This window comes from Ammospiza nelsoni, chromosome 4 (genome assembly GCF_027579445.1).
Source record: "Ammospiza nelsoni isolate bAmmNel1 chromosome 4, bAmmNel1.pri, whole genome shotgun sequence".
NCBI classification, from domain to species: Eukaryota; Metazoa; Chordata; class Aves; order Passeriformes; family Passerellidae; genus Ammospiza; species Ammospiza nelsoni.
Window position 1 is genome coordinate 48,319,032 of NC_080636.1, and position 20,810 is coordinate 48,339,841.

The following is a 20,810-nucleotide window of genomic DNA, read 5'->3' on the forward strand; positions in this document are numbered from 1 at the left end:
GAGGCTGGCAGACACAATTCCATGGATTTGCATGTTACATGTACTAATGTTGTAGATTATGACAAATGCTTCCTTTTCAGTTCCTCACCTTCTGGGACACAGCTGCCCACACTGGAGAAATGTTTTCCCCCAGAATTACAAAGAGAAAAAAAAACACAAAGGTTTATTTCCTTCACCATTTCAGATTTACCTGATTTTCTTTGGACCACACTCATACTGAGGTGAAATAGCTCTATAGCAGTAGCACTGAGAACCCCACCTTTTATTCTACTGCAGAAAATGATACTACATTTTGTTCTATAGTATAAGATTTAGCATTTATTTTGTAAGTATGAGAGTTAATATAAGACTTAGCATAATCTCCACCTGGTATTTTGAAGGGCAACAGATATAAATACTCGGTATTTTGCAACTAGAAGTGGGATGTAATACATGGAGATATTACTGACAATGAAAAACTCAGATTTAAAAATATGCAGGATAGCAGGTGTATTGTGTACCTTGTAGTTTCAAATTTCACATTGAAGGTTTATGGTTGTATGCAAACTGCACCAAAACCACTGACCATGGGTTTTAAAGATTACTGATCACAAATGAACTCTCATTTTTTAGGTTTCTAGCCCTGAGAAAGCTCTGCCTGTGGACGTGTTCTGACTCCCATCGTGCTGAATGTGGATTCTGTTAGCAAAACTGTTTTACTGACATCTCTTTCCTCACCATTTTTAGAAAAATGCCAACAGTTACGGATTTTGCTGTCTGCATATCCATAAAAACAAACATGTAACTCTACTGCCTTATTTTCTCCTTCTCCCAATTTCATCAATACTTTTGGTTACAATTTGCCTCTGGTGATTTAGACAACCAGACTGACCAGGTAATTCTACCCTTGTTCTCCTGATCTATGGAAAAGTGCTTGTTAAATCCAAGGTAATGTTAAACAAGAGAGGCATGGAGAAGTAAATGTGAAGCAATCCTCAGTTTTCAGTATCACATGAAGGTAAAATTGGGTGTCTCTTTTTAATAAGTCTGTTGAAGAAGCAGGTATTTGTTCTGCTCTCTGCCCCAGCACTAAGCTGTGTTCTCTCATTCTTTTCCAGGCTGCTGTAGTGCCATCTGCACAAACTCTCAACCTGACTGATTTCTACTTCAGTGACTTTGAGCTGTCAGACTTTGAAACAACACTGTGCACAATTCGAATGTTCACAGACCTCAACCTGGTGCAAAATTTCCAAATGAAACACGAGGTATGGTTGCTGCCAAATACTGCCCCCACAGAAAGAGGCACCTTAATTATTAGGAATTCAGAGTAGTGAGATGATCTCACTGTAAATAGAATTGGACATCTGTATTAAAGAGTAATTAGCAAACCAGGAAGGCATATGAAGAATTGGGGTCTGTCCTGAGATTGGTTCTACTGAAGGATAAATCATTTTACAGTCTATCATTAATGGACTGGAAAACAGAATACTGAGGAGAGAGAGGATAGCAACTTCTCAGGAAGTGAAAAACTCTTACAAAGAGGACAATAACATTGTTCACTATGTCCATATGAGGTAGTAATTACCTTAGTCTTTCCCTACAAAATAACAGATTAGGAGGAATTTCATGGATATGGAAATAGTAAAGATTGAAGCAGATGATTACATAGATGAGCTGTGAGAATTTCCCTAAAGGTTTTTACCAACACATCTGTCAAAGGTGATCAAGACAAGTAAAATAGAAAAATCTCTTCAGCCTCTTCCACTGAGTGCACACAACATATATTTGTAGAAACCTTCATTTCTAAATACCTTATTTTTGCTTTATAACATTTTCAACAAACCCATCAAAATTTATATCAAAATGCAAGATCAGTTTGTAGGGCTTCATAGGCCCTACAACATTTCTTTAACATTAGTTAAAGAAAGCATATATTTATTGTCTAGATCAGCAGTTTATAGACCAATTTAGATTAGTAGTGTCCAAGGGCCAAAAGTGCTCTATTATCTAATCTGATCCCTTGAAGGTCCTAGTGCTTAGCTTCACCTCTGTACTAAGGTGAACAACCTTAATCCCAATATCAAATTACTACCTGACCTTCATACTGTCACTTCCTTACAAACAAAACGTAGGAAGAAAGTGTGTGTATATGTGTGTGTCTGTATATATATATAAAAGTATATAACCCATAATTTCTAATACTGTTGAGTAAAACATCCAGGACATGCTTTCCTCCAGCATAAAAAAGAAAATACCCTGCAATGTAGTAATCTTTCTATCATACTTATTTGCTTTCCAAAGTCCAATTCTGCTTGGGTTTTGGCAAACTGATAGGAGGGAAAAGCTGTCTGTTTATTTTCAAAACAGATCTTAAGCAGACTCAATAACTAAATAAATTTTCTCCATCAAATATGATTATCAAGGATTTTTTCTCCCAGGTATCTCAACATACAGTTTCTGAATTAACAGCAGTGCTTCTGACATTCACATTTAGCCCTTAGCAATAAAACCCCAAACCCACAAGTATGGCACACTCAAATAGGTGCTGTACTAGTGGATGTAAGCCTGTTCTTATCAATGTTCACAGTTACAAGCGTGTTAGAGTTGAACTTGAAATTGAGTTAAATGGATTTAGTTTCTTTTTAGTAAGAGAGTTTTCAAGTGGGATTAAGAAAGTTTGAATGTATTAGAAATCTGTTCTTATGAAAACACATTTATGTGATGCTGTTTCTTAAAGGTTCTCTGCAGGTGGATTTTAAGTGTGAAGAAAAACTATCGGAAAAATGTTGCTTATCACAACTGGAGACATGCCTTCAACACAGCACAGTGCATGTTTGCTGCTCTGAAATCTGGGAAAATTCAGGTACATTTCCAGTTCCTCTATTAAGACAAATTCTCTAATGATGCACAGCTCTGACTGTCAGGTCAGTAAGATGTTCATCATTCCATGGTATTGTCAGTGGAATCTTCTGCTGAAGACTTCTGGCTATGAGGGCTTGGTTTGTGAAACTGCTGCTGTGGTTTTTGGTTCCCTGTTTCAGTTAAATCCTCTGGAAGCGGTTATCAGGATGTTCCCAACGGGAATATCTCTAATAAGGCATGTACATGGTTATGTCCTTTTAAAATTAATGCTTATGCTACAAGCAAGTCAAAAAAGTAGAGAGAAAAAAAGGCTGACCCATTTTCAGGATGTTTCCTTAAAATTTTCAACAGGAATTTTTAAAGTTCAAATGCAAAGCTGAGTACAGCTTTAGATACATAACAGTACATAAAAACATCGAAAGAAATATTTAAATGTTCCTTCCAAAGCTTTTGAACAAATTTTCAACCTTTCACTTAAAAAGACACCTAATAATTTAAAAAACAATGTAATCATTCTGATTAGGGCTACATGATTCTCTAAATAAATAAAATACTGATTCTATATTCTTGCAAAACAGGCTATATGTTTTGGTTTTATATTCTTTTAGGAAACAATGTTTCTGTTCATTCTGAAAAAACATGTCTTTAATACATTTGTATGTCAAAATCCAATACCAATGAGGAAGAGGCATTTCTTTCCTCTATAAACTTTATCTCACTAATGAAAATGACAAAAGGTGCTGAAAGAGACCAAGGCAAGGACATCCATCTTCTCTCCCTTTTGGAATGCATGTGGTAGTTTAGCTCTGTGTGCGGTCGAGCAATCTCTGATGATCCTGATAGTTTGCCTGCTATTTTTGGAATCCTGACAGTCTCCACTGCAATTTCCATAAATTGTTTATTCTTAACTACACTGAATTCACTCCCTGCTGATTCTCATGTCCTAGATTCTGGAGTCTGAACAGCATTGAACATAATTCAATTTTTTTCTAGTTTAAGGGGAAAGGCAAGCACTGGGAGATGCATCTTCCTAGCAGAAACATAAAATCAATCATTTCCAAACTGAGTTGTCTTTTGTGTACTAAGAGCAGTTCTCATTATTCAGAAAGCAGATGTAAAACACATTGTAGTAAATAAATCCACAACTCACTTGTGGCATTACTTTTTGCATACAGAGCAAACTGACTGACTTAGAAACGCTGGCTTTGCTGATAGCAACTCTGAGCCATGATCTGGATCACAGGGGAGTGAACAACTCTTACATACAAAGGTAAGTGGGTCTGAGAGAAGTTAAATAAAAACAAGTGAGTGAACAAACACTAGCACAGAACTAAATTAGGTACACCCTGACTGCTTTGATGCTGTGGAGCTGTGCAAAGGAGCAGGTTTTCACAAAGCAGAAAGCGTAAGAACAGGCAGAACCATTCCCAACTTCTTTGAAGTAGATGCACCGCCTCTGTTGCTGACTAACTATGATGGCAGATTAAGTGAACTCTTTGCTGTGCAGGGACAACGTTTTCCTGCTCCCAAAGTCCCCTCCCTTATTTCCCATCAAGTGACAGCAAAAGGCTGCAGCTTCCAAGTGACAGTGTGTAGGAAACGTGCAGCTTTTCAGATCACTCGCTGCCCAACTCAGCTGCTCGCTTCTTGTCCAGGCCCACGCAGCACTGAGGTCTGCACCCCTCTGGTACAGAGGGGTCTCCCCATTGTTTTGAATTCAGATTGTTTTACTCTTGGTTTAGCCATGTTTTTCCAGAATTCTAAGTTGTTTAGAATAAGTGACATAGTTAAAATCATATTAAAAATGTATGGTTGTTTTGCATTGATTGTGGGTTATCTGTACTCTTTAACTTTGATCCAATCTGGAATTACAGAAAGGCCTTTACAATACAAAAAGGCAAAATATATTTAAAACACTGAAAAAATATTTTTACTAAACAAAATATTTTGGCTTAAAGTTATCAGAATGAAATATCAGAACAAGACTAAAATTTTCCCCATATTTTCAGTTTTAACTAAAGCTACTTAAAATTTATTAGTAGTTTGAAATCTGCCCAATCAAGTGAATTTGGTAACACTTCAAATAACATATGAGTCTTCAGCTGATTTCAAGTGTGGCTTAAGGTGATTCCTGTGATATGGCAGTGTGTCCTGGGAAAGAGATGGGCAAAAGATACCTAGAAATGTGCATCATCTTCTGGCAGAGCTGGAGAATGGTCTTGAAGTGACCTGTGAAGAAGTGGTCTGCCATTCTCGCTATGTGTAAAGTAAGATAGTAAGGGAGGAAAAACTTGTTTAGGTACAGAATACTGAAAGGCAGAAAAAAAGTAAGCTGAAGCAGAACTCTTGCATTTCAGATGTATGTGTTTGGAGTAACACTGATATGTAAAGGAAAAAAAAACAAACTCCACAACATTAGAATAGTGATCTTTTTCTAGCTTGGTAATAGAGGATTCCAGCAGTAACTGTAGCCTCACAGCGATTGGAACTAGTTAGCTATTTTTTGCTTTATTTATTTAAAAATAAATTTCCTGGAAGACATCTGGAGACGCGTCATCTCCTCTCAAAAATGTCCTGGGAAAGTGTCATAGACAGCAAAATCTAACGTTTACACATGCTGTAAAGCTGAGATGGCTATAGCTTAATAACTCCTTTCTCAACAGAAAGTTCCATGATTTTTTTTTTTTAAACCTAAATACAAAAGTTATTTCTAGGAACAGATCCCTTTTGTTTTTTCCTTTGAAGCAGGGAGGGTGGATATTCAGTGTATGATTTTTTTCTTAAGCAGCAGAGTTTCAAAAATTGAAATGGTCCTGGCAGTAGAAGTTACAGAAAGGAAACTGCTTGAAAGCCTTTTGGTATTTATGCAGGGGGGTTATTTTCTTTTTGCTCCAATCCCACATGCAAAGTAGGAAGCACAGAAAGCTGCATAACCACATCCCTATGCTCAGAAAGCCACGGTGTCCTTTGGCCTGGAGTGGGGGTTTGACTGAAGTGCCTCTACAGAAGTCAGAGCTGAATTTATTTCCAGCCCCAGTTAGGGTCTGCGAGTACTAAGCAAGCTCTAGCTTGGAGCAATACTTGGGAAGATAACCTAAGAGATTTCTCACATATTTCTCTCTCCAGTCAGGATGAACTCTGGGACACAGAATATGCATCCCACTTCATTCAGTGGGAATTTCACCCAGCATGTGTTGGCACCATCCTGTGGTTTGTTTCCTTAAAGAAACACAAGAGTACATTTGCTCTATGCCCCTTTTGTGGTGGTCTCAGAGGAGGTGCTGGGCAGCCAGCCCATATTCCTCAGGGGCTTGCATCCTTTAATCTTCCTTTCTGGGTTTTTGTTTGTCTTTCCATCTTTCTCTCCTCATTTTTGTGCTTCTTAAATCCCCAGAGTCTTCTCTTATGACTTTTATTTGAGCCTCTGTGCACTCACTCACACGGGGGCCCAATCCTGCAGCCATTAAGTCTTGTGAATGGTCTTTAACCATACAGAAAATCGCATGGAATTATATGCTAAAAGAGCTACTGACATGATTAAACATTTGTAAATCAGATTATAGTTGGAGTAATAGATCCAGGATCATCAGCAAAATAGACTTCCAAAAAAATCCAGATTTAGCTGAAGAGACTACATGAGCAATGTGGGACCAGGGGTTGAAAATTAAGACAGAGCAGCAAAAACCAAGAACTGTATTACGCAACAAGGAACAGGGAGAAATTGGAAATCCTCAAGAGAGGAGTTTCTCTATTTTGACTAAAGCTACTCAAATGCTACTCAGTTTAGAAAATAGAATTTGCTATTTAAGATGCTTTTAAGTTTTGCACTAAGGTGTTTTTAAGTTCTGTACCTACACAGTTTGGTTTCCCGCTGGATTTTTTTCACTGCCTGTAGAACAGTCAACATCACTGTTGGCCTCCAAGCAGTTTCCCTTTTGGATTTTACCCTGGGCAAAGGGTAGGTAACAATGTTGCAGTAGTTTGGTCATGACAAGAGTGGTGATGAAACACCAGTATAGTTACTAACACAAGGAAATTACTTGATCAACATTTTGGGCCCAGCACCATATTGCACTGAGGTCTGCAGGAATTTTCCTATTAGGTTTGCATATTACTTACAGGCTCAGCAGCTGAGCTAACTAAATATGACAGGTGGGTTAAGAACATTTGGTTTAAGAGTATTTAAGAACATGTTGCAGAAACCAAAACTGTCTCCTAAACTGTGCTTGTGAATGAACTCTTCGTGTTGCCTTTGCTTTCTATAGAGGAACTTTCATTCCTTATGTAACCTTTTATTACATTGTCACTCCTCGCATGCAGCTGGTCTCTACACGTAGAGAAGGCAGAACACCAGAGCTCTAAGTTCTCTGACAAAGGAACAGCATTATCTTTTTATCCATATTCCTACAAGGTGAATGTTAAAAGGGAAGTTATATCTGGATCACTAGTATGTTTGTCTAATTTGACTTCTCCATCTCTTTCCTCCTCAGAAGCGAACATCCACTGGCTCAGCTGTATTGCCACTCAATCATGGAGCATCATCATTTTGATCAATGCCTTATGATCCTGAATAGTCCAGTGAGTGCCACATTGCTGTGTATGCTGAAGGAAACTATTTTACTTTCTATTTTTAGCTTCTGGATAGAATCCCACCCTTATATGTTCTAAAGTGCTCTTTATTCCTTTTTGGGTAAAGAAAGCAAATGCAGCAACAGGGAAATCACAGTTCTGTTGCTGAGTGCTACCAAAGCCTTCCAAGTGCTGCCTGATAAGGGAAGCCTTGCTAACATCCTTCTGAGTACCTGCTTCCTTGCACCAAAGGAAACAAAAGGCTTTGTGCCATTTTCAGGACCTCTTATGAACCATCAAACAAACCCCAGTCCTCCTTCTCGTTTCAAAAACATTCCAGCCTACACATACACAAAGCAGCCCTGATGAGACCAAACCAAACACTGCTTGTGTTGACATTCCAAAGTGAAGCCAGACCTAAGTTTAGTAAATATGCAAATAAAACTACATTCTTCTTGTTTGATGCTATTAACTAATTCTCAGGACCAGTTATTTAGCATTCACAATCCTTCCAAAGGACTGCTCCTTTTGTGTCACAGGTTGTGGTACTTCTGGCATCCTTTGTAGTATAGCGATCTTTTCCTATTCAGGTAGGCAAATATGGAAAAACAATTGAGGTGAGTTCCATTTCACCTGCTCCGTACTGCTTTGGTTTAGTAGGGGGCTGCTGAGTTCATACTTTTACTTAATAACTTATTTATGCTGCTTCATAAAAGGAAAATATTTTCATTTACTAGAGGTGTATGGGCAGGTATGGGAATAATTCCTCTGCTTCAGGGAGGGGAATGATGAGGAAAGAGAAGCTGTGATACAGCCAGTGACAAATTTAATTTTAATGAATAAAATGGACTTAAAGGCTTTGATGTTGCTCTGCTTACAGTTTCATTTTGTAATAGTCAGTGATGATGAGTGATGATGTTGCTGCTCTGCAGCTTTCTGCCATTACTTGGGAAGACTGGAAGTTTTGTTTTTAAACTAGGCAATCTGCAAGAGGAGGGAGGGTAAAAGAATGACCTCAGATATCAGCAAGTAACTCATAATGATTTGGTGACTTAGAGATACTTAAGCAAACTGGTGTGCTGTTGCCCTTTTTACTGATAGCACTGGTTTTGGTTTTTTTTGTAAAGGGAAATCAGATTCTCAGCAGCCTTTCCATTGAAGAATACAAGGCTACATTGAAAATGATAAAACAGGCCATTCTTGCCACAGACCTGGCACTCTACATCAAGTAAGTCAGAAGAAACTTTGGCCGAATAATCACTGCTGGATATTAGCATCATGTCAGTGTCCTGCAAAATCTTTTGTTTTAACTTCTTTTTAAGGAGGAGAGGAGAATTTTTTGAACTTCTAAGAAAGAAGCAGTTTAATATGGAAGATCCCTCACAAAAGGAGCTATTTCTGTAAGTAAAAGCAGAATAATCATGAAATCAGTTAATATTACTGGGTAGCCAATTTCCCATGCCATGTTGCTGTGAACTTGATTAAACCTAGCAGGTCTTTTTGCCCTGGGCCTGTACAAGCTGGCATTGCCACACAGATCACTGAACTCCCTGGGTCTGAAGTACTAAGTGTGCAACCTGTATAAGAAACTTTGTTAAATAGCATGTGGTGTTACATCTATAACTTTGCTCTAATTTCACTTGTTTTTCTGACTTGATGTTCCTTGGAATTCTATATTCTATTTTACCAGTCACTTGACTTGGTGGCTACATACATTTCACAGAGAGTAATTTATGCCTTTCTTTCTCTTTGTTCTGCAGAGCAATGCTGATGACTGCTTGTGACTTATCAGCCATAACCAAACCATGGCCAGTTCAGCAACGGGTATGTGTTTAATTTTTAAGGTTTCCTAAATGCAAACTGCATTAAAGTTTGTTTCCTCCACCCAGTCCTTACTGCAAAGGCAGTGGTGGAATCCTGAACTGGAGTCTCATGATGTGTGTGGGGGCTAATATGATATATCCTAAGGAGAGATAGGAACTACTCGTTTGTAGGTAGCAAACAAACTTTTACACCTCTCAATGAGTGAAATCTCTTACAGATTGCTGAGCTTGTGGCTACTGAGTTCTTTGATCAAGGAGATAAAGAGCGGAAGGAACTCAACATAGAACCCACAGTAAGTGGCACCTCTTGCTCAATGTGTTTTGGAAACAGCGCTTAAAATTTCTCCCACTGACCACACTGCAGGACTAGCTCCTTCCCTGGCCTCCTAGAAGCCAGTTTTGTTCTGTGGTTCCAAAACACCAATAGTGTGACGTTATTTCTGAACCAGAAGAACAGACAGGATTATTTCCTTTAAGTCACTATTACTAACTGGCTAGGAAATGCATTCCTAAATTGGTACCTATATGTAACTATCCAAACCCAGTAAGTTTGCCTGCATATTTGGGCTCTGTCAACCCAAAGCCAGTCTCCTGAGGGAAGTCATGCAGTCCAATTCCCTTCCTTCTAACACCTGTAATGACACCCCACTGTGCTGAGCTTGCTGTGCTCTTTAAGGTGCTGCTTTTTAATTCCAGACTCTTTGGTTTTGGTTGAGTTTTATATTGAATGCATTTAAACACAGAACTTGTTCTCTTATTATCTGCAGGATCTAATGAACAGAGAGAAGAAAAACAAAATTCCCAGCATGCAGGTTGGATTCATAGATGCTGTTTGTTTGCAGCTGTATGAGGTATGGTGCCTAAGGAAGAACAGGAAATATCTGAAACCAGAGCTGCTCACTGGTAGACACAAATTTACCATTAGAATAAAAATCAAATTAAAAACTAGCCCCTTAGTTAGAAAATATTTTTTATATTAACATGGTTCATTATTCTGTTGAAGAAATTATTATTTTAGTATTTATAATTTGTCTGATTAATATGTTTTGTCACAATTTTTTTAAACCTAGTTAAAATGCTGTGCTCTCTGCAATTGATGTTATGTCCTTGGGTTATATTCTGGATTATCAAGGAAAGTCACTAATGCTTTGACCTCTAGGGAAAGAATGGTATCCAGGTAGTGCATTGATAGAAAGTGTTTACAAGTTTTTAAGAATTCAGAATTTGTTATACAAAATGGGATATGCTATGTATAGGAAATTGACCCAATTTTACCAATTTTAACACTTCCCAACCCATTCATTTCTTTCTCTCTCATCACACACCAAAGCATTGCATGAGATAATCCACTGAAATGCTTTTTTGACCTGGTCACAAACTGTATGAGAAGCTGCTTGGTCAAATACAGTGTGAAAAACAACATAATGATTTCTGGGGGTTTTTTAACTCAGTACAACATTGGAGCAAAGGTCTGTTTATTTGACCTGTACCGAGTATTTTAGAGAAACCAAGGTGAGAAAAAGAAAGGAGATGAACAGAAAACCGAATACTTAAGAACCTTCCAGTGCAAGGAACAGGATGATTACTTGAATTTTTCCCTCTGACACAATTAGCTTTTCTGAAAAGAACACACATTCACCAGTTCAAAGGAAACAGGGATAGAGAAAGGGAGCTACTAGCTGCTGTCCCTGAAAATGAAGTGCTTCTGTGCTGTAGAAACTGTCAGGAAAATAAGGCAGCCTTTGCTTTGAAGCCTCAGAAAACTGTCTCCAGTAGGAGGTAGGCCGTTGAAACAAGACTGAGTGTCTCTGCAAAGATACAGATTGGACAAACAGAAAACTTAAACAGAACGCCTGAGCAGACTTGAATGCCCACAGTTCTAGAGCCTGAACATCTATATTTCTTCCTATTAGAGGGGAGCTTTGCCTTTCTATTTATGAAAAGATCAGAAAAATTGGAATCATTTACTCTAAAATGTGCACTGCTGCTTATATCTACAGTTACCAAGCGATCCTAGTCCAAACTCTACCCAGCTCTTGTGTTAACTAACCAGTGCATTTAATGATCTACAAGTCTTCCTCTAAGTTCAGAAATCTGAAAAAAATATGAGATGTGTTTCATTCTCCATTTTTAAATTAAAAATTGAATACAATTTGTTTTCCACGTTTTCAATGCATTTCAGGCCCTAACACATGTGTCAGAGGCCTGCTCCCCTTTGCTGGATGGCTGCAGAAAAAACAGGCAGAAATGGCAAGCCTTGGCTGAGCAGCAAGAGAACCTGATTAATGGAGAAAGCAACCAAGGCAAACGGAACTGATGTGCTGATTTCACCACCGTAAGCCCAAGTTCACGTAGGAGACACAGTAATAAGAGAGTACTGCATTTTGCTAAACACTGTATGAATTTGGCTTATGTTTTGCCACTGCTGTATTATTTTTTCCACATTTCAAGACATAGCATGACTGTGTAGATGCCAAGATTATCTGAAGACAATATGTTTCTCTTCTTACATCTGACTGAGATGGAAGATGACCTGCAGGGGTGGTTTTTGCTACCCCAGCCCACAAGAAGGTACTGGTGCAGGCACTGACTGTGCCCGAGAGCCTGTTGCTTTACAGATGTACATAGTTGTTTAGTGATCATGTTGTGGCCAGTATCTGAAAGACTACTGCATTTTGCACCTTTTCTGTCCCTCCTCCCATCTTGCTGTGTTATGTTATAAAAATATTGAGCAGTCTTGCCTGGTCTATTTCCAGAGGTTCAGAGGAAAGACTAGGACTCACTCTGGGGAGCCTATTCAAAACAAACTATTGCTAACCTCTCTCAGACAGCAGAACTGGGCTCTGAGGTGAAAAACCCCCAAATCTGTGCACCCAGTAGAGTTTGCTTTTTTCCAAATTAGATGGATGTCTTAGCAAATGTGTTATTGCAGCTGAAGAAATGTCTAAGACCCCTGTGAATGACTAGGCAGCCAGAGTCTCAGGTGTGGTAGAGGTGTCTGAGCTCTCCATGTCCAATGGAAACTGCTTGAAGACAGATGAAATATCCCAACAGAACTGACAGGCTGCCATGGAAAGCTGCAAGAAGCATGCAGAGAAATGGAAACAAAGCAGGATTGGTTTTGTACGCTGGTTTTAACTTCATTTGGGAGTTGATTTTAACATCATCTAACCAACAGACTGGATCACAGGCAGAAGGGAATGACTGCAAGAGGTGAAAAGCTGAATCAGAATGATGCAGGAAGGGCACACTCCTGGTGACCACCAATGACTGATTCTTCAGGCCAGTGTTACTATGAAATGGCTATGACCACTTTGAAGAAAGTTTTATGTTAACATCTCTTAAAAATCATTTTAACATTAGTTTAAAATGATTAATCATAGTGTCTTGAAGAAATAGGAAAATAATAATACCAAAAGCAAAAATGGCCAAGAGTGCTATTTGCCATTTGTATGTGAGGCATTAATGTTCTGTAAAGTAAGAAATCAATTAACTTGCACTAGTAAAAAATAAAATTGGTGCATTATTTAAGTGAAGATAAGTAATAAAAATGGTTTTGAATTGGAAACAATTATAGAAAATATACACATTGGACAAATCCCAAAAGAGGAATACAAGGAGAGTACTATTATTTAGATGGACAGGATAAGGAGATACATGCCAGTAGTCTAAAATGCATTAGCAGCACACATAACTTTGGCTGCACAGAGACACACAAAATGTTCCATTGTTTTAATCTGTAATCATTATTTTTTAGTTAAAATCATCATTTGGCAAAAGCAGCACATTTGGCACTGGACTTTTAAGTGTGGGAATTTAGTTCTATCACAATATTCCAGGAAATTCTAGTTAGAAACTGCAATAAATTCTTCTTCCCAGGAGATTGTCAATCCAAGTCGTAAGATCTGGTCAAAAAGGGAAAACTCACCCTTTCAATTTCTTCATTTAGACAAACAATGCCAGAAGCTAAGAAAAGATGAAGCAAATGTTTCAAAATGTTTGATGATACTAAGTTAGAGTTGATATTTTTTTAATATAGAACAAGGTATTCTGACAGTCAGCAGTATTTCTGACACACTAAATTATTTGTCACTGATTAAGTCCTATCTCAGACTTGTCTAGTGAGGACCAATAATAAATGATTGCAGCTGTGAATTTGAAAACATTTTAGTACAGAAGTATTTCTCCTTATTCTGTCCCAACAAATTAAAAAAAAAAAAGGATGGATTGCAACACTCAGAATTCTGCTGTTTTGCAGTACTCTGTATATGTATTTCTGTGCATACACAGTATGCAGGTGACAGCAGCCTGACCCTGCCAACACACACCCCCCCAAAAAGGTTTTAGGTACTTCTGGAAAAATAGAAAACTTTGCTTCAGGATTTGCATAGCCGTTGTATAGTCTTTTTCTTGAGTGCTTGAGATACTGAAATATAATTATTATACTGATGAGATACATATTTAATATAAATAGGAATAAAATATATGTATATAAAGGTGTATTCTTGCTATTGGTTTGGACTGGTAACTCATGGTGACAACACAGCAGATAAGTATGATGATATCACAGTGTAGTGATGTAACTTTGACATGAATATTCCAGTATTTCTTTGCTATATTTTGTGTTCAGAAAGCTTTATTATAACTAAATTTATAAATGCTATGAAGGAGTGCTGGATTTATACCTTTGACTTGAAAAGAAGGGCATGATGTTACATTTTTTTAAAGGTTCACTTAAAATGAACAGTTATACAGTATGTGCATATATTTAATTATATATCTGTACACATTTATCCCATAGAATCTTCTCCACGATAAATGTTGGAACACATATATAAATACAGTTCCTAGTAAATAAACATTTAAATATCATAACACACCTGTATCTGCATATATTTAAACAAAACCAAAGCCTTTAAACTACTGGTTTAAGTACCTTAAAAGCATAGAGTGCTGTATTTCATGAGATTCAAAGCCTTTACATAGTGTTTTACTCTGCCTGAAGGCAAAATCCAAGTGTGTCATGGCTTTGTGTGACTCAATTGCAGAAACTGCTCCCTCCTTTCATAATGTAGATAGGGGACAATATGGGAAAAAAATCCAAACCTAACCTGGCTCCAGCAGGTTTCCTGCTTCAAGTTCACTGTCTGCAGAATTGAACCTTTTGAAAGCCAGCTGGTGGATTACAGCTATGCAGCTGTCATTTATTTCATCATGAGCTGTGTATCTCATTATTTCAGTCTGATCTCAAAGACATGATACTGTCTAGCTGTAACAATCAGAGTGGCTTACACAAGAAACCAGCTGAAATAGAGTTTATCCCTTTGACAGTTCAGCCTGAAGTCCACTGAAACCATTGTCACATTTGAGATTTCAATTTCTGGGTACAAGAATTTGTTCCACTAATTCTTATTACGTCTCTCAGTGAGGACAACTGAGTCAGTATCCTACTTGATCTCAGACACAAACATAATTTCTTTCAAACTCATTCCACAGCACAGTTTAATTCTTGAAGTACACTTTATTTCTGGATTTGTTCTGAAAAAAATTACTTGTGTTAACACACACAAAATTACTGATTAACCCTACCTCTTCTAATTCCAAGTAACTGAATTTTCCAAGGAATTAGCCACACATGCAATATTAGCTGAGGGCCTAGGTTTTCTATTCTATCATACAGTTAAAGAAAGTGAGGGGGGGAATAATGTAATGCTGACTTTGGAGATGGTGTGAATTTTTAATTAAGAAGCAGTTTATACTTAAGAGCAGATTACTCATATTCTCACTGTGCACATATACAAGTGAGCTACTGATAAAAGGAAACAATTAATTTCATTGATGATCAGCTGATTTCTCCTCAGAAGAGAGAACCAAAGCCTCTTTATATGCATCACCCTCTGACAATTGCATGCATCTTTTGATTGCCAACCCCACACATTTTACCTGGTAGTGGTATGAACTGACACATTCAGGGCACTTAACTAATCCATACATAAAGTTTGTCAAAATTAGCAGGTAATTGATTTTCCAGCTCATTATACAGAAAGATAATGAAGAATCAGGTCTAGGCCCTTAAAATTAGAGGAGTGATCCAGCTGCTGTCCCTTCCAGTCATGCATAAAAACATGGCAAAGACTTTTTATGGAAAATATTTGCCTTGATTATAATAAATTCACATGTTTTTATGAAGACCTCATATTTCAAGCAAATTAATATAGTAGCATTAATTCAGAGTCCTATCTCTGTGATACTGCGGTTTTTTTCTTCATGTTAAATTACATGCAGTTTACATTCCACAAGGTTTTAGCTTTATTTCCCAGTTCCCTGCTGTACTTTTTCAGGGGCTTGCACTAATTTAAAACATAAGCTTGAACAGCAGAATGAGTTTGGGCAGAGTATGGTAAATAATGAGAGCTGAGTTTTTTGGTTTGGACTTTGCTAAGAAGAAGAAGAAACACCACAGACTCTGTGCTGGTAATGAGTGACACTTGCTAAATGCAGCAAATTGTGACAGCAGGATATTTCATCTTGGTCATTGTGAGGTGAATGCCATGTTTCTTCTCCACATAAGGAAGGTTGTTTGCATACAGAAACTCAAATCTGAGTACCAGTGTTTGTAAATGTGTATTTATGTGACAATGCTCTGTAATTGCTGGTTCCCACTAACTCCCACAGCACGAGCTTGGCATGCCATGGCCTCACGCATGCTGAGATGCCCACCTGAAGTCAGTATTGTGATTCCCATTTACCTCAGGGGAGCTGGGTTGTGCTGTATAGAAAGTGAAAGAATGGGTCAAATCCATCTTTTCTTACCTGTGAAGAGGGACCAAACCCTTATCCTTGGTGACAGCTGCCTCACTTGCTCTTTGCTGGTTCAGCTATTGCCACCGATGACCAAGGTACCTTACAGATGTAACTGAAGTTAGAATTTGAGTCCTCTTTGTGTTCACATGGCAGACACCTGCATGTGTCTCTTAAAGAATGTAGTTTGAAATGCACTGTAAATAGTTTTAACATACATTCCTATTATAGTTTAATAAAACCCTTAATCACAGTCACTAGTCACTGAGTTTGTCCATTTGTATTCTTCTATCTTTTAAAAATACCTGAACAAATATATAGTTTCTGGGCACAGTATTTTTGTACTAGGTTAAGGGATTTCTCTGTATATTATGTTTGCCTTTAAACACTATTAAAGTCTTCTGAATGTCATGTGTTCTCTCTTGCTTCTGTCCATTGACTTAGAACAAAGCTAGTTACATTACTTAAGAGAATCATTAGCCCTACTTACCATACAGCTGCTAGAGAACATAAGGGTCAGCTAATTTTCTGTGGTCAGACTGCTGCTTATAACTTATTTCTTCATTCTTCTCTTTGTACTGTTTTCATGCTTTCTAAAATAAAAAGGATTGTGTCAAATTTTACTGTTTGTTATATTACTGAGGTGTAATTTTTAATGCCTGATTCAAATCATTGCTTCTGTAAATTTGTATTTCATAGCAACTTTTCTAGGTCCTAGAAATCCTGAAGAGAAAAATATCCGTTAATATCAAGATACTTCTGAGTACTACTGAGATCAGCCAGCAGTAAAGCAGTTCTTGTTTCAAAACCACAAAAAAATCATTCAGTGCCACTGACCACTAGAGAGCACTGGAGCTGCACCTCCTGAGAGCTGTCAGAAACCCGTTCATTTCTGATAGAAAGCAGAACGAGCAAATACAGGAGTTACACAGAGTGATCCCTGATCCTCTGCCCCCACAGATCAGTTCCTGGGGGATAACAATTGCAAGAGAGATAGAAATAGTCAGCCCAGTGACTCCAACCAAACTGTGGAAGAAGTTTTTTTTCTACAACCAAAGCCTCATCTTGCACAAACTGCTGATCCTAGAAGTAATTCTGGACCAGTGGGCTTCTTGGCATTCTCTCTTCTTTGCCTATTAGGTCCTTCACAGCAACACTTCTGGCTCGACTTTTTTTAGCTCTAGGCAAAACCAAGAACTATGTACACCCCTGACAAACAGCAGGCTCATTCAAGAAGCTATGAAGGGCCAGATTTAGCTCAGCACAAAACACAAGCCCTGTTTGCTCGAACCAACTGCAGTTTATGAGTGAAACTGCACAAGTGCCCGTGCAGATCTGCAAACATCAGGTCACCATTTGCTGCTGTGACTACAACATTTCCACCCCCTCACAGCCCAGTCTGCTGCTGCTCAGCCTTCCTGGCCTGCTGGAGGCTTGAACTCCCTGCTGAGAAGTGGCAATGTTTGCAGCAGGAGCACTGGGATCCATTCCTTACCCAGCCCTGGAGCAAGGGCATTTTTATTGAAGAGGTGAACGAATATCACACAAAGTCTTTCCTTTCTTGCACAGATGTAATGCCTCAGTAACAAATGGAAAAGACAAAAGCTTTTTCCTCCAGCCACATTTTCAGCAGCAGGTGGTGACAGCTATTGCATTCCACAATCCCATGAAACCTCCCCTTTAAGACTTGTAGGAAAAATCTCACATGAGTTTGTTCCCACAGTAAGCTTTAGGGACAGACTTATGGAATCTGACAGTCACTGTGCTTTAGAACAGCACCATTTCTTAGCACACACAGAACTTTAGAACAACTTCATTTGAAAAATACCCCAGGTCACTGGCGTAATACCCCAGTTCATAATGGCTGAAAAACCCACAGTTTACACAGGCTTCTCTTGTGCACCACCATCAAATTCTGGGAGTAAAAACCATGGTTCAGTCATACCAATGGTTTACATGTGACACATTTGCATAGAAGCATTCAGGACACTTTTATTGTAGTAGTTAATGAAGTCACTGGCAATTTATTTTATGATATATAGAGCTTCTTAATGAAAGGAAAGTTCATTTTACAGATAAGTAGAGGGGTTAATTTGGTCAAGGTCACATGGAAAGTCCATTTCTGAGCTGGAAAGAGCACCAGAACCTGGGTGTCTGTTCTGCTTTTACATAAGACATATGATGCCCAAACTAAGAAAGGAATTTTAATCTGAAACCATCTTTTCCTTTTGCAAATACAAGTATTTAAATATCTTAGCTATACAGGGTGCTCCCTTGCTCGAGAGCAAGATACATAACATTGCACTTCAGAAGAACTCTGAAGCTCACTATTTTACAGATTAAATTAGATTCAATATATCCACAAAAAACTTTTGTGGGGTTGGGAGCTATATTATAACCAAGAGAAAAAGTTCACAGTTAATAAAAAAGTTATGTTGAAATGAGCTAAAAGTGCAGTTCAGATTTTGGAGAAACTGAAATGACTGATGCAGACTTTCAATACTGTACATTCTGAACTCACTGGACTATAACTTGACCCCACTCTATGATCACATTTCATATTCTATAAAAAAGAAATTTGGTAATACAGGAAAATTCAGATATAAATTTAAATACCTTAGAAAAGCCAGACAAAAAGCCCCACAGGACAACTGGCATATCAGTCTCTGTGTGGCAAGTGTCAAATGGCACTAATACTCAGAGATTCATTTCACCTTTTCTGGAAAAGCACACTCACTTTTATTAGTAGGTGTTCACTGTCACCCTTTTTCACTGAAACAAGGCCAGATTCCATTATTCTATGTAATCCTAGGATTCATTTTAGCGTACAGAAACTGACAAAGTAAATACCAGGGTTGTTACTCCTTTAATCCTGAATTTCGCTTCCAGATTTTTTCAGCCTGGATCTTATTAACTCCTGCACTTCAGTTCTCTCCAATTAAAAACTCTCAAAAAGGCAGCACTTTATGGATCAGAGCCATTACACAGGAATTAGAAAGCAGTGGCTACAGACAGTTAAGAGCAAGCTTTAAAACCCACAGCCCACTACTAACTAATCACACAGATGGATCTATACTCACTGGAAATTTCTAGGCAATCCTCAAATGCTCAGTTCTTGTGCTGAACAGATTTCACATTAGCAGCATCCAGGAGATTCTCCTTGAACCAAAATAAAAGCAGAAATTCAGCAAACAGGCAGCTGGAGCAGGACAACATCTAGCTCAAGCAGGATCTAATCCTGCTGCAATGCAACACTCAACTGCAATATGTATTTTGAAATTATTTATCCAAGACAAGGCATTAGTTAGGCTCCATCAAGCTCCTGGTTGCTTGGCCACCCACTGTTAGGCTTAAATTGGCTTTACTGGCATAGAATTGACTATTTACCACATTGATATAGAATTGAGCATTGTGGTTCAAATGCTTAGTGAAACTTCCCAGCAAGGGATCCATCTTTGCAAGACATAATAAAGACTCATTCAGTAGAAAGCACTCCTAAATCCTGCACAATCTGCATGGTTTTATCAGGGATTAGTCTCCTGTTATAGAAATTAATATTTCCATGAGTGTATCATGTTTATGCTGGCACCAAGCCTTAACCAACCCAACAGTTCTACTGGTCTGGCTAATTTTAGTCAGAACAACTTGAATACAAGCCACAAAACAATAAACAGGGGAGATGAACACAACCCACTGCAAAAGACTTTTTATCACCCTGATCTTTGGAACTGCACTGCCATCACACTACACCTTGCTACAATGATCACAGATTGGCACGACGAGGTTGGCATCACCATATAAGTTAATAATTTCTTGCCATCCACCTCATCTAAAGATCAAACTTCAAAGTCAGTACGTTTGTCCATTTGCAGTGTTCTGAAGCTGGCATGTTGGAGAAAGCCACAAAGCCAAGAACACACCCTCAGCTTTTAAAACTGTCATGGGAACAGCAATACTAGACAACAAGATTTCAGTGCACCATCAAAGAAAATGCTGGAGTTCTGCAAACCACACAAGGAAGAGAGAGACAGAAGAAAGAATAAGGTTGTGGAATGTCCCAACTAAGAAAATCTACAAAACCAATTTTAATTGTGATTTTAGAAGGAAAACCAGCTACTATAGGAGGACAAAAGAACACTAAATGACGCGTAGATTATATGATTCTAATGCATGTGAAAAACCAAAGTCATATTTTGCCATATTGAGCAACTCACATTATTTTAGACCTTGATTTTCTACTAAATACAGCAGAAGCTGCACTACAAGCACTGCCAGAAGGAACCTTTCTGCAAAGACTGTAAGGAGAGTAACCAGTTTTGTTATGTAACACATTGGACGAACTGTAACTCAGCCCTGGGTGTTTAGGTGCATACACTGCACAGTTCAGGTAAGACAGCCAGTGATAACAACAAAGGTCAAGATACACACCAGTGCAATAAAAACAGATAATCTGACTCTCAGAATAAAGTCTGGCCATTTTCTGAGCTGGCAGATGGGCATGCATTATTGGCACAGCACAGGGCATCAGCTACAATATTTTTTGAGTTATTCAGGTGATCAAAAACTGCATGAAATTGTGGGGAAAACCTCGATGTGAAAACTACACACAGAGACCTAACTGATGTTGTGAAATGCACATTGTGAGGTAGTTCCCTCATCACCCTCAGGAGCAAACAGCCTGAACACCTTCCATCTGGCTGTTTTCTTCACTGAATATGTTATAATGAAGAAAATTTGCAGATGCTGCTAAGAATTTAAACAATATATATAAAAAAG

The 20,810-nt window shown here is 38.2% G+C and overlaps 1 protein-coding gene across 4 annotated transcripts in view; it reads left to right on the forward strand.

Moving 5' to 3' along the window:
- PDE5A (phosphodiesterase 5A) overlaps window positions 1–16,657 on the forward strand; it is a 105,029-nt gene extending 88,372 nt beyond the window's left edge. For all 4 annotated transcript variants that reach the window (XM_059469872.1, XM_059469873.1, XM_059469870.1 and 1 more), the window contains 10 exons: window positions 1,098–1,244; window positions 2,717–2,842; window positions 4,017–4,111; window positions 7,332–7,419; window positions 8,538–8,638; window positions 8,733–8,810; window positions 9,171–9,234; window positions 9,452–9,526; window positions 10,001–10,084; window positions 11,416–16,657. In XM_059469872.1, coding sequence (XP_059325855.1) covers window positions 1,098–1,244; window positions 2,717–2,842; window positions 4,017–4,111; window positions 7,332–7,419; window positions 8,538–8,638; window positions 8,733–8,810; window positions 9,171–9,234; window positions 9,452–9,526; window positions 10,001–10,084; window positions 11,416–11,550 — 993 coding nt within the window. In that variant the 3' untranslated portion in view covers window positions 11,551–16,657. The remainder of the gene's footprint in view (window positions 1–1,097; window positions 1,245–2,716; window positions 2,843–4,016; window positions 4,112–7,331; window positions 7,420–8,537; window positions 8,639–8,732; window positions 8,811–9,170; window positions 9,235–9,451; window positions 9,527–10,000; window positions 10,085–11,415) is intronic.
- The last annotated feature ends 4,153 nt before the right edge of the window (window positions 16,658–20,810 follow it).